General features: G+C 51.2%; 1 protein-coding gene across 2 annotated transcripts; it reads left to right on the top strand.

The window, feature by feature from the left end:
* The first annotated feature begins 6,457 nt into the window (after positions 1 to 6,457).
* On the top strand, positions 6,458 to 12,343 carry AKIP1 (A-kinase interacting protein 1). 2 transcript variants are annotated; one of them, XM_040327877.1, is made up of 5 exons: positions 6,463 to 6,570; positions 7,959 to 8,112; positions 8,191 to 8,274; positions 10,425 to 10,538; positions 11,736 to 12,343. In XM_040327877.1, exons 2-5 carry the CDS (start codon positions 7,969 to 7,971, stop codon positions 11,916 to 11,918), a joined length of 525 nt encoding a protein of 174 aa, XP_040183811.1. In that variant the 5' UTR covers positions 6,463 to 6,570; positions 7,959 to 7,968; the 3' UTR covers positions 11,919 to 12,343. The 2 variants fall into 2 exon arrangements, with proteins under 2 accessions (XP_040183810.1, XP_040183811.1); XM_040327876.1 differs by having other exon boundaries at positions 6,458 to 6,570; positions 7,959 to 8,274.
* The last annotated feature ends 1,288 nt before the right edge of the window (positions 12,344 to 13,631 follow it).

The raw sequence follows: 13,631 nt of genomic DNA on the forward strand, positions 1-13,631 counted from the left end.
CGTTGCGCAGCGGACGCCACAGTGAGAGGTGAGGACGGTCTGTCTGTCCGGAGACGGGAGGGGATGGAATAACAAGACGTCCCGGGTGGAGGACGGAGGAGGAAGACGGAGAGGCTGAACGGCAAGGAAGCGATCGGCGAGCTCTAAAATAAATCCGCTCCGCGTCATCTCATCGTATAGAATGTCCCGCGACCGTCTGAGGGAGGGGAGACTGAGAAAATGCTTCCTCCTGCCTGCAGCAGATTGATGATATAATCTCAGCCTAGGCAGAGTCCCTGGGGGAGGGGAGACTGAGAAAATGCTTCCTCCTGCCTGCAGCAGATTAATGATATAATCTCATGCTAGGCAAAGTCACGGGGGGGGGGGGGGGGCACTGAGACTGAGGAAATACTTCTCCCTGCCTGCAGCAGACTCAAGACATCTCAGCTTAGGCAGAGTCACTGGGGGAGGGGAGACTGAGGAAATGGATCTTTTCCGAGCGATGATCCTCTTGCTATGGTGACCGGTCCGGGATTTATTACATTGTTCTGAATATTGGATTTCCGGGTGAAGATTCCTCTGGGTTTCCTCGGCGGGTGAATATCGGCGGCGGCGGCGCTCTGGTGTAGGAAGTGAGGCCGGCGGGACGCGACGAGGAGTATTTTTTTTACCTCCTCGGAATATCAGTGACATGTTTGGAATTCCAGGTTTGCTGCTTTCCAGACGTTTCCGCTGCGAAGATTTGTGTCCCGGAGCGTGGAAATGGAAATGTCCGGCGGCCGCTCGTTCTTATGAGATCGGCAGAATGCGGAAAATCTGCCACTCGGGGAACGCGGCGCGCAGTCCGGGGAGGTTTTGGCGTTTAAAGCTGAACTCCGGCCGCAAAAAAAAAACTTTCACTTAAAAATACTCAACAGTCACAAAGGATATAAAATATATTTTCTGTGCCCAGATATTACCTTGTAAATGTAGCCGTGACATCATCACTGTGCTGCGCAGAAAGCGGAAAGGGCCCAGGGCTCCACCCACTACAGGAGTAGGCGGAGATAAGACCGGTCATCCTGCACAAGGAAAGAGAGTAGAGCTGTGGGAGTGGCCCAGCAGGCCCCACCCACTACAGGAGTGGGTGGAGACAAGACTGGTCTCCCTGCACAAGGAGAGAGAGTAGAGCTGTGGGAGGGGCTCAGCAGACCCCACCCACTACAGAAAGCTACAGGAGTGGGTGGAGACAAGACCGGTCCCAATGCACAAGGAGAGAGAGTAGAGCTGTGGGAGGGGCTCAGCAGACCCCACCCACTACAGAATGCTACAGAAGGGGGTGGAGACAAGACCGGTCTCCCTGCACAAGGAGAGAGAGTAGAGCTGTGGGAGGGGCTCAGCAGACCCCACCCACTACAGAAAACTACAGGAGGGGGAGGAGACAAGACCGGTCACCCTGCACAAGGAGAGAGAGTAGAGCTGTGGGAGGGGCTCAGCAGGCCCCACCCACTACAGAAAACTACAGGAGTGGGTGGAGACAAGACCGGTCCCAATGCACAAGGAGAGAGTAGAGCTGTGGGAGGGGCTCAGCAGACCCCACCCACTACAGAAAGCTACAGGAGGGGGTGGAGACAAGACCAGTCACCCTGCACAGGAGGGAGCAGAGCTGTGGGAGGGGCCCAGCAGGCTCCACCCACTACAGAAAGGGGCAGAGACATTGCATCTTGCTGTATATTGTTGAATTGTGTCATAGCCTGTTGCATCTTGTTGTATTTTGTGGTAAGTTGCATCTTTTTACATCTTGTATATTGTCGTATCTTAGAAGAAAAAGAGAAAGTTTTGCGCTTGGCTAATATTGTTATCAAGAATCGCTGCAACACAATCGTCCAAATCCCGGACTAATAAAAAATGAGTATAAAAATAGAGCTCTGTTCCTTCTTCAATAATAAATGTATCCAATAAGTATAATCCAGCAAATTACTTCTCAGAACAATATAAAGTGTCAACAGTACAAATAAACATAAACATGCAATAATATATAAATAAAACACAAAGTCCATTAAATCATATAAATTATTTGTGAAGACAATCCAACACAAATGTGCAAAATATTGAAAGTTTCTGGTCCATGAGCACTTCCAATATTTGGCACATTCTTGTTGTATCTTGTTGTATTTTGCTACATCTAGTTGCATCGTGTGGTATTTTGTGGTATCTTGTTGCACCTTGATGTATCTTGTATCTTCTGGGATCTTCTTGTATCTTGTGATATTTTCTTGGATCTTGCTGCATCTTGTTGTATCTTCTTGTATCTTGTGGTACCTTCTTGTATCTCGTGGTATCTTATTTTATTTGCTGTATCTTGTGGTGTCCTCTTGTATCTTGCTGTATCTTGTGGTATCTGCTTGTATCTTTTGGTATCTTGTTGTATCTTATTTTATCTCCTTGTATCTTGCTGTATCTTCTTGTATCTTGTGATATTTTCTTGTATCTTGCTGCATCTTGTTGTATCTTGTGGTATCTTCTTGTATCTTGTGGTATCTTCTTGTATCTTGTGGTATCTTCTTGTATCTTGTGGTATCTTCTTGTATCTTGTGGTATCTTGTTGTATCTTATTTTATCTCCTTGTATCTTGCTGTATCTTCTTGTATCTTGTGGTATTTTCTTGTACCTTGCTGCATCTTGTTGTATCTTGTGATATTTTCTTGTATCTTGCTGCATCTTGCTGTATCTTCTTGTATCTTCTCATATCTTCTTGTATCTTGTTTTATCTTCTTGTATATTGTGGTATCTTCTTGTATCTTGTGGTGTCCTCTTGTATCTTGCGGTATCTGCTTGTATCTTTTGGTATCTTGTTGTATCTTATTTTATCTCCTTGTATCTTGTGATATTTTTGGCTCTTTCACACAAAGAGCCCGTTCAGGTCCGCCTGTCAGTTTTTTAGGCGGACCTGAACGGGCGCTCCGTGCTCCTCTATGGAGCCGCGGATGTCAGCGGTGACAGGCCCGCTGACATCTGACCCGCTCCGATCCGCCAAAGTGTGACGGAGGAAAAACCTACTTTTCCACCCATCTGGCGGATCGGGTGAACGCGGACAGACGGTCCGTGTTCATCCGATCCCCCCATAGGGGAGAGCGGAGAAAAGACAGGGCGGTCCCTGCACAGTGTGCGGGGACCGCCCTGTCATCCGCCGGCTCAGGGGGATCAACGGAGCGATCCCCGCTGAGCAAGCGGAGGTGCACGGGGCGGATCATTACTGATCCGCCCCGTGTGAAAGGGGCCTTTCTTGTATCTTGTGGTATCAGCTTGTGATATTTTCTTGTATCTTGCTGCATCTTCTTGTATCTTGTGATATTTTCTTGTATCTTGCTGCATCTTGTTGTATCATCTTGTATCTTGTTTTATCTTCTTGTATCCTTTTGTATCTCGTGGTATCGTGTTTTATCTTGCTGTATCATGTGGTATCTGCTTGTATCTTTTGGTATCTTGTTGTATCTTTTTGTATCTTGCTATATATTGTAGTATTTTCTTGTATCTTGCTGAATCTTGTTTTATCTTGTGGTATCTTCTTGCATCTTGTTTTATGATGGGCACAGTGGCTGCAGTTTTTGTTTTTAGTATTTTTCGGTTTGTTTGCACCCCCCAAAAAAAAATTTGCGCACCAGCCGCCACTGATCTTGTTGTATCTTTCTGTATCTTGCTGTAACAGGTTTACACTTCTGACACATAAATGTTGATTTTTCATGAAAATGATGAGTTGATAGAAGACGGTGACATCTTGTCGGCTGTAATACGCAATGTGGACATTCTCAGGAATATGTGGCAGGTCCCCGGAGTCATTGTCCCTTCTCTGACAACACGGGGGTCACCGACCCCGAGTTCAGCACAACCTCTTCTAACAGGAACTGATAACATTCCACAAGTGTCTCCACATCCTCCGCTTCACACGTGTCCATCACCCGCCTGTGGGAAAGCGGACACATCGCTGCCAGAAGCCAAATTCATTCAAGTGAAGGAGCGGGAATGAATTCGGAAAATTCTGCATGGCCAATAGCGGAAGTGTCCCATTCGGGAAAATGCGCTGTGGATGAGAAGCTCGGCGACTGGAGCGCTGCCGATTGGTCGGGATCGTCTAATATTGGCGTTTTTTTGCCAATATTCATCCATTAAGAATTCCTTCTTTTGTTGCTTTGCAAAATGTTCTTTGTGTTTATGTATCATTTTCCTTTGTTACAGCTGACCTCTGGCCTTCCCTTCAGCCTTGCACAGGTGTACCGGCTCCGCCCCTTCAGTCTTGCACAGGTGTACCGGCTCCTCCCCTTTAGTTCTGCACAGGTGTACTGGCTCCTCCCCTTCAGTCTTGCACAGGTGTATCGGCTCCTCCCCTTCAGTCTTGCACAGGTGTACCGGCTCCTCCCCTTCAGTCTTGCACAGGTGTACCGGCTCCTCCCCTTCAGCCTTGCACAGGTGTACCGGCTCCGCCCCTTCAGTCTTGCACAGGTGTACCGCTCCTCCCCTTCAGTCTTGCACATGTTTACCGGCTCCTCCCCTTCAGTCTTGCACAGGTGTACCCGCTCCTCCCCTTCAGTCATGCACAGGTGTACCGGCTCCTCCCCTTCAGTCTTGCACAGGTGTACCCGCTCTTCTCTTTCAGTCTTGCACATGTGTACAGGCTCCTCCCCTTCAGTCTTGCACATGTTTACCGGCTCCTCCCCTTCAGTCTTGCACAGGTGTACCGGCTCCTCCCCTTCAGTCTTGCACAGGTGCACCGGCTCCTCCCCTTCAGTCTTGCACAGGTGTACCTGCTCCTCCCCTTCAGTCATGCACAGGTGTACCAGCTCCTCCCCTTCAGTCTTGCACATGTTTACCGGCTCCTCCCCTTCAGTCTTGCACAGGTGTACCGGCTCCTCCCCTTCAGTCTTGCACAGGTGTACTGGCTCCTCCCCTTCAGTCATGCACAGGTGTACCGGCTCCTCCCCTTCAGTCTTGCACAGGTGTACCCGCTCTTCTCTTTCAGTCTTGCACATGTGTACAGGCTCCTCCCCTTCAGTCTTGCACATGTTTACCGGCTCCTCCCCTTCAGTCTTGCACAGGTGTACCTGCTCCTCCCCTTCAGTCATGCACAGGTGTACCAGCTCCTCCCCTTCAGTCTTGCACAGGTGTACCGGCTCCTCCCCTTCAGTCTTGCACATGTTTACCGGCTCCTCCCCTTCAGTCTTGCACAGGTGTACCCACTCCTCCCCTTCAGTCATGCACAGGTGTAACGGCTCCTCCCCTTCAGTCTTGCACAGGTGTACCGGCTCCTCCCCTTCAGGCATGCACAGGTGTACCGGCTCCTCCCCTTCAGTCGTGTACAGGTGTACCGGCTCCTCCCCTTCAGTCTTGCACAGGTGTACCGGCTCCTCCCCTTCAGTCTTGCACAGGTGTACCGGCTCCTCCCCTTCAGTCTTGCACAGGTGTACCGGCTCCTCCCCTTCAGTCTTGTACAGTTCAACCGGCTCCTCCCCTTCAGTCTTTTTAACAACAATTTGTAGACAAATACGTATCGGCCTAAACTGAGGAGAAACATTTTTTCTTTATATATTTTTGGGGGATATTTATTATAGCAAAAAGTAAAAAAAATATATATATTTTTTTTAATTGTCGCTCTATCTTTTGTTTATAGCGCAAAAAATAAAAACCGCAGAGGTGATCAAATACCACTAAAAGAAATCTCTATTTGTGGGGAAAAAAGATGTCAAATTTTGTTTGGGAGCCACGTCGCACGGCCGCGCAATTGTCAGTTAAAGCGACGCAGTGGCGAGTCGCAAAAAATGGCCGGGTCTTTGGGCAGCCGAATCCTCCGGGGCTGAAGTGGTTAAACCAATCCGGAGAATGCGAAGTCCTGATCGATGATAAGGCCGGGTTCGCATAGGAGCGGCGGGAGGTCCGGTGTGTTCTCATTCACCGTTTCCGGTCCGATTTTCAGCTGTTTGGCTAAATTCGGACCTGAAACGGACCAAAAGACGCCCCCGGAGCTCCTCCCATGCGGAGATGTGTGACCCGCCTACATAGAGGGCCGCTCCCCAATCTCTCATCCAAATTCACAAGTGTGAACCCAGAGAATTTCCTGCACTGTGATTGGACGTTGCTGACCGGCCCGTCCCTGGAGGAGCCGCTGTGAGGTGGAAAATTGGAGGCGTGTCCAGGTAAGGTCACCGCCCATACCGTCACTGCGTTGTATGACATCACCTCTCCATCCTGTATGAGAGGCGACATATAAAATACATTATCTATAGAAAGAGCAGATTTACTAAGACTGACCATGAGGAACTGGGAGAGCTCAGGGGGGTCAGGTGATCCCAACCAATGACATTTCTTCTATCTGCAGGCAGAGTTCAGGGCTCAGTCAGCCAGGCTTCCCTCCCCGCCCCATTTCCGGTATCCGCCATCTTGTGTGTGGAACTCTCAGCCCGATGATTACGCACAGGGGCGGGGCTACGTCAGCCAAATCGGAACGCTTCTGTTTCCAGCAAATGCGCAGTGCGGGGCGTGGCCGATCTGTACGGGGCGTGGCGCGGTCATCAGTCCATTCGAGAAGCACGTGACTGGAGGGGATACATTGTATCGGAGGTGAGAGGGCGGAGCCGTTTTCTAGGATGAGGGGGGAGGAATGCAAAGAAAGCTTTTGGACCCCAAAAGTGTTTTACCCCCCCCCAAGCACCTCTGCCACCAGACCCTCCCCCCCATGCTTAGTTTAATTAGTGGACCCCCCCCCCCCCCAGGTGTGATAGCCCTTCCCCCCATACCCAGTTTAATTAGTGGACCCCCCCCCCCCAGGTGTGATAGCCCCCCCCCCTCCCATGCCCAGTTTAATTAGTGGACCCCCCAGGTGTGATAGCCCTTCCCCATGCCCAGTTTAATCATTGGACACCCCCCCACCAGGTGTGTGTTAACCCTGCCTGTCCCTATCTCCAGACCCCCCCCCCTCCTCCATGCCCTGTTTAACCTTTGACCCCCCCTAGTTTTGTTAGCACTGCCCAGCACCTCTACCACCAGACCCCCCCTCCATGCCCAGTTTAATCATTGGATGCCCCCCCCCGCCAGGTGTGTTAACCCTGCCTGCCCCCATCACCCCTATCACCAGACCCCGCCCAGCCAATGACCCAGTTTAACTAGTGGTGGACCCCCAGATGTTAGCCCTGCCCCCCAATGCCGCCCAGTTTAATCATTGGACACCCCTCCAGGTGTGTAAACCCTGCCTGCCCCCAATCACCCGACCCCCCCCCCTCCCTTTGCCCAGTTTAACCATTGGACCCCCAGGTGTGTTATGCTCAGCCCCCCTGTATTGGGTGTATTTATCAGCATTAATGTGATGTGTGTGAAGGTCGGATCTCTATAAACCGTTTCCCAGAAATATTCACATTTCAGTGCTTAGAATCCGGACGTTGCCTCCATTTCCTGGTGGGGGAGGCATCGGGTCCCTCTCGTGGTGGGGGAGGCATGGGGTCCCTCTCGCGGTGGGGGAGGCATGGGGTCCCTCTCGCGGTGGGGGAGGCATTGGGTCCCTCTCGTGGTGGGGGAGGCATTGGGTCCCTCTCGTGGTGGGGGAGGCATGGGGTCCCTCTCGCGGTGGGGGAGGCATGGGGTCCCTCTCGCGGTGGGGGAGGTATTGGATCCCTCATGGTGGGGGAGGTATGGGGTCCCTCTCGTGGTGGGGGAGGTATGGGGTCCCTGTCGTGGTGGGGGAGGCATCGGGTCCCTCTCGCGGTGGGGGAGGCATCGGGTCCCTCTCGCGGTGGGGGAGGAATCGGGACCCTCTCGCGGTGGGGGAGGCATCGGGTCCCTCTCGCGGTGGGGGAGGTATTGGGTCCCTCTCGCGGTGGGGGAGGTATTGGGTCCCTCTCGCGGTGGGGGAGGTATTGGGTCCCTCTCGTGGTGGGGGAGGCATTGGGTCCCTTGTGGTGGGGGAGGTATTGGGTCCCTCGTGCCTCCTCCTCTCAGTGTCTCTGTCTCCATAGGACATGGTGGATGGCGGAGGAGTACAGGCGGATGGAGGAGTCTCTGCGGAGGTCCTCTGAGCGGGCCAGAGAGGTTCTGGAGAGAGCCAGACGCTGGGAGGTGGACTGGGGGGCCGCTCACAGATCGGAGGGGATCCGGACGCAGGACGCCGAGGTACCGATCAGAATAAAGTCTGCGGGGGATCTGGTGACGAGACGATCAGTACAATCTGTGTATGTTGTGTCTCCGCAGGATGACGAGACTCCGCCCACCCTGGAGGAGGAAACCTTCACCGCCATGTCACACTTCATGCGTCGCACCACAGAGCTGTGCGAGGTAATCCGCTGCCGGCCACGCAGAGTCCTTAGTTTACACCCGGGGTGTCATAACCGGGTCTCTGGGCTTCTCTGCGCAAGGCAGGTAGATCATGGCTGCTATAAATGATATAGTATGGTGCGTGCCGCAGCGGTATGCGATGTCTAGTATATCGCTGCAGTACCCATAATCACCAGAAGGGGGTATTATGATGTTGGAGTCTCCCCCTTCCCCCCCCCCCCCAGTGTATATTCCCTATATAATAATATATCGTAAAACCTCGGATTGAGAGAATAATTCCTTCCAGAAACATGCTTGTAATCCAAAGCACTTGTATATCAAAGCATTTTTTTTTACAGAGTATAAAAGAGAAGAGAGGCGCCTCTAAGTGTAGCAATAAGTTGCTGAATGTTGTCCCTTCATTACATGTAACCATATTGCTACACTTAGAGGAGGAGCCTCTCTTCTTTTATACTCAGTTGTTGTGACGCCGCTCTTATATCAAGACATCGCTTGTATATCAAGGCAAAATGTATTAAAACATTTTGCTTGTCTTGCAAAACGCTCTCAGACCAAGGTATTACAGTAATATAGTGCTATGTATATCACTGTAGTACCGGTATTGATCAGTAGAGGGCAGTCTGGACAGTTGATAAATGATCCCCCCCCCCCTTCAATAATATATTACAATGTTTGGTATATCATTGCAATACCTGTATTCACCAGCAGGTGGAGGTATTATGATGTCACAGAACCGATAAATGTCCCCCAAAGCACGTTCCCTGTAATTCCAGTGCCTCCTATATCACTGGTAATCACCAGTAGGGGGCAGTGTGGTGTCACATTTTATAAACGTCCCCCTAATGTGTATCCCCCATAATAATACATTACAGTGCCTTGTATAGTATATCACTGCAGTACTGGTATTCATCAGCAGAGGGCAGTCTGGTATCCCAATTGATAAATGTGTATTTCCTGCAATATGAGATGGTGTCTCATGTGTCACTGTAGTACCGGTGTTGATCAGTAGAGGGGAGTCTGGTGGTACAATTGATCCCCAATATGTATTCCCCACAATATATATTCAAAGTGTAGAATATCATTGCAATACCTATAATCTCCAGCAGGGGGGTATTATGATGTCACTATATTGAGAAATGTCCACCAATGTGTATTCCCCATAATACATTACAGTGCCTTGTATAGTATATATCACTGCAGTACTGGTATTCATCAGTAGAGGGCAGTCTGGTATTATAAAATGGATAAATGACCCCCAATGTGTATTCATTATAATATGGTGTCTGTATATCACTGCAGTACTGGAATTTACCAACAGAGGGCAATCTGATGGCACAAAATTAATACACAATACCCCAATGTGTATTCCCTATAAAACAGGATGCTTTGTATATCGCTGCAGTGCCGGTATTCATCAGTAGAGGGCAGTCTGGGGGTCTTTTATCCATTTTATAATACCAGACTGCCCTCTACTGATGAATACCGGCACTGCAGTGACATACAAAGCATCCTATTATATAGGGAATACACATTGGGGGTCACTTATCCATTTTATAATACCAATGTGCGTTTATTATAATATGGTGTCTCATATATCACTGCAGTACCGGTATTGATCAGTAGAGGGGAGTCTGGTGGTACAATTGATCAATGATCCCCAATATGTATTCCCCCATAATATATATTCAAAGTGTAGAATATCACTGCAATACCTGTAATCACCAGCAGGGGGTATTATGATGTCTGGATTGATAAATGTCCACCAATATGTATTCCCTGTAATAGATTTCAATGCCTCATATATCACTGCAGTACCAGTACTCGTCAGTAGGGGCCCCCCTATGTGTATTTCCCCATAATACATTACAGTGCCTTGTATAGTATATCACTGCAGTACTGGTATTCATCAGCAGAGGGCAGTCTGGTATTATAAAATTAATATTGATCAGTAGAGGGGAGTCTGGTGGTACAATTGATCAATGATCCCCAATATGTATTCCCCATAATATATTTTAATGTGTAGAATATCACTGCGGGCCTATCAGGCCTTGCTTGTCGCTGCAGCGCCGGTAATCGCCAGCAGGGGGGGGGGGGGCAGTATGATTTGTCTGTCTGCTCTGATACTGATATCCTTGTTCTTGATCAATCAGGCGTATCACAGCTGTATACCCCCCCGGGGGACCAGCGAACAGGAAAAGCAGCACATTGGCCGATTCCACCACAGAAGATCCCAGCGGGCGACGCAGAGGCCGGAATCACGCCCGGTGAGCAGCGCCCCCCCTCAGAAAATATTTTAAAAAAATCCAACTCCATCCATGTCCCTTCCCTCTGGATTCCCCCTCCCCCCCCCCCCATGAGGGATTTTTTTGTATTTATTTAATTATCTAACGGGGCCCCCGGGGGCCAAACCAGGAAAGGTATGTGAAGTGTAGAGACCTGGCAATTTTTATTTTTTTTTCCTGACAGAATTTTTTGTGATATGTTTCAGGCAGCGGGGGGGGGGGGGGGGGGGTGTGTGTGTGTGTGTGTAGGGGGGGTGGGGGGTGAGAGAGGTGTGTGTGTGTAGGGGAGAGGGGGTGGGGGGGGGGAGAGGTGTCTGTGTGTGTAAGGCCGGTGTAGGAGGCCAAAGAGAAATAAGTGTAGTCGGCCTTCTTGGTAAAGGATTAGATATGAGGTAGGTGGTCACTAAGTGGCCTATAAATGGTGGTGATGTGACCGGTCCTCTTTACTGCGGTAAGGACAAAGGTCATGTGACCGGTCCTCTTTACTGCGGTACTGATGAAGGTCATGTGACCGGTCCTCTTTACTGCGGTACTGATGAAGGTCATGTGACCGGTCCTCTTTACTCCTGTACTGATGAAGGTCATGTGACCGGTCCTCTTTACTCCTGTACTGATGAAGGTCATGTGACCGGTCCTCTTTACTCCTGTACTGATGAAGGTCATGTGACCGGTCCTCTTTACTCCTGTACTGATGAAGGTCATGTGACCGGTCCTCTTTACTCCTGTACTGATGAAGGTCATGTGACCGGTCCTCTTTACTACAGTAATGATGAAGGTCATGTGACCGGGCCTCTTTGGTAATGATGAAGGTCATGTGACCGGTCCTCTTTACCCTTGTACTGATGAAGGTCATGTGACCGGTCCTCTTTACTGCGGTACTGATGAAGGTCATGTGACCGGTCCTCTTTACTGCGGTAATGATGAAGGTCATGTGACCGGTCCTCTTTACTGCGGTAATGATGAAGGTCATGTGACCGGTCCTCTTTACTACAGTAATGATGAAGGTCATGTGACCGGGCCTCTTTGGTAATGATGAAGGTCATGTGACCGGTCCTCTTTTCTCCTGTACTGATGAAGGTCATGTGACCGGTCCTCTTTGGTAATGATGAAGGTCATGTGACCGGTCCTCTTTACTCCTGTACTGATGAAGGTCATGTGACATTGTTCTGTTCTCCGCAGAGCTCTCCCTCCGCCCCCCTCCCCCCTTCTGCTGCCAAGAAGAGGACGGACCCCCGGGACATCTACATCGAGGTGGCACCTGGAACGTACCGCATATCCGCCGGCTCCCCGGACGGCCCGGCGCAGACTCGTGTAGTGAACGTCGCCCCCGGGCAGAGTGTCGACTTAACTTTTTACGTCTAGGCTGGGATTGGCCGATCAACCTGTGCAATCGCTGCGCTCGACTTTTCTTCTATAGAAGGGACCCGGACTGCTGATGGCGCCGGGTCATTCTCTGGTCCCTGGCTGGCGGGGTCACCGGCCCCAAATGTGTCACTCGAGGTGTGCCAAGATGGCGGACGAGAACCGAGAGGGCCGCTTTAGCGTGCCGAGAGAATCTGAACCTTTCCTGCTCTCTGCTGATAATCATCGCTTGTTTTTCCTCTGAACAGATCTGACCAATAGCGGCTGAGCTGGGGGGAGGGGTTGTTGTTGGGATGAATGTTTTTAGTGATGGAGTGTAATTCATGCTGCTGGACAGCAGAGGGCGCCACGTGTGAAGCGCACCACTCAGTGTCCTTATAAAGATCTCAGTGTCTGTAATTTATAATAAACATTTTATACTTTCATCTGATTGGAATCTATTTTAGTAAAAGTGAAAAAAATGGTGAAATACAAAGAGACACGCCCCCGAGGAACCTTCTCGCCTGTACAGAGCTTCCTGAAAACATCCCAGCCCCCCCCCCCCCCCCCTCTTCAGAACTTCTCTCAAGAGCCTTCAGCCCTGATTCAAGCAGTGGGAGGAGTTATGCAAATATCAAAGTGGCTTGATGGGTGGAGTCAGTCTGGGGGAGTGGGCGTTCCTAGGCACAGGTAATACCCACATGTGATTCTGAGACTCCCATTGAATGAGCTGAACTCCAATCAATGTAAGGGGAGGGGCCAGGGACAGTCAGGCGTGGGGAGGAAAGTGCTAGATGATGGGGACGTCCTCCAGCCAGGAAATGAGGCGGGGCCAGGGACAGTCAGTTGATGATGGGGACATCCCCTAACCAGGAGATGAGACTGGGCCAGGGACAGTCAGTAGATGATGGGGACCTCCCCCAGCCAGGAAATGAGGCGGGGCCAGGGACAGTCAGTTGATGATGGGGACGTCTCCCAGCCAGGAGATGAGGCGGGGCCAGGGACAGTCGGTAGATGATGGGGACGTCCTCCAGCCAGATGATGAGGCGGGGCCAGGGACAGTCGAGAGATGATGGGGACGTCCCCCAGCCAGGAAATGAGGCGGGGCCAGGGACAGTCAGTAGATGATGGGGACGTCCCCAGCCAGGAGATGAGGCGGGGCCAGGGACTGTCAGTAGATGATGGGGACGTCCCCCAGCCAGGAGATGAGGCGGGGCCAGGGACAGTTGGTAGATGATGGGGAAGTCCCCCAGCCAGGAGATGAGGCGGGGCCAGGGACAGTCGGTTGATGATGTGGACGTCCTCCAGCCAGGAAATGAGGCGGGGCCAGGGACAGTTGGTAGATGATGGGGACGTCCCCCAGCCAGGAGATGAGGTGGGGCCAGGGACAGTCGGTAGATGATGTGGACGTCCTCCAGCCAGGAGATGAGGCGGGGCCAGGGACAGTCGGTAGATGATGGGGACGTCCTCCAGCCAGGAAATGAGGCGGGGCCAGGGACAGTTGGTAGATGATGGGGACGTCCCCCAGCCAGGAGATGAGGCAGGGCCAGGGACAGTCAGTAGATGATGGGGACGTCCTCCAGCCAGGAGATGAGGCGGGGACAGTCAGTAGATGATGGGGACGTCCTCCAGCCAGGAGATGAGGCGGGGCCAGGGACAGTCAGTAGATGATGGGGACGTCCTCCAGCCAGGAGATGAGGCGGGGCCAGGGACAGTCAGTAGATCATGGGGACG

This window comes from Rana temporaria, chromosome 11, assembly GCF_905171775.1.
Source record: "Rana temporaria chromosome 11, aRanTem1.1, whole genome shotgun sequence".
Classification (NCBI taxonomy): Eukaryota; Metazoa; Chordata; class Amphibia; order Anura; family Ranidae; genus Rana; species Rana temporaria.

What these genes read in the sequence shown, in the direction of transcription:
- AKIP1 (XM_040327876.1), top strand. Translation starts at nt 7,969, where the DNA reads ATGGCGGAGGAGTACAGGCGGATGGAGGAGTCTCTGCGGAGGTCCTCT. An exon ending in GCACCACAGAGCTGTGCGAG is followed by an intron (nt 8,275 to 10,424) that starts GTAATCCGCTGC and finishes TTGATCAATCAG; the next exon opens with GCGTATCACAGCTGTATACC. An exon ending in AGAGGCCGGAATCACGCCCG is followed by an intron (nt 10,539 to 11,735) that starts GTGAGCAGCGCC and finishes TGTTCTCCGCAG; the next exon opens with AGCTCTCCCTCCGCCCCCCT.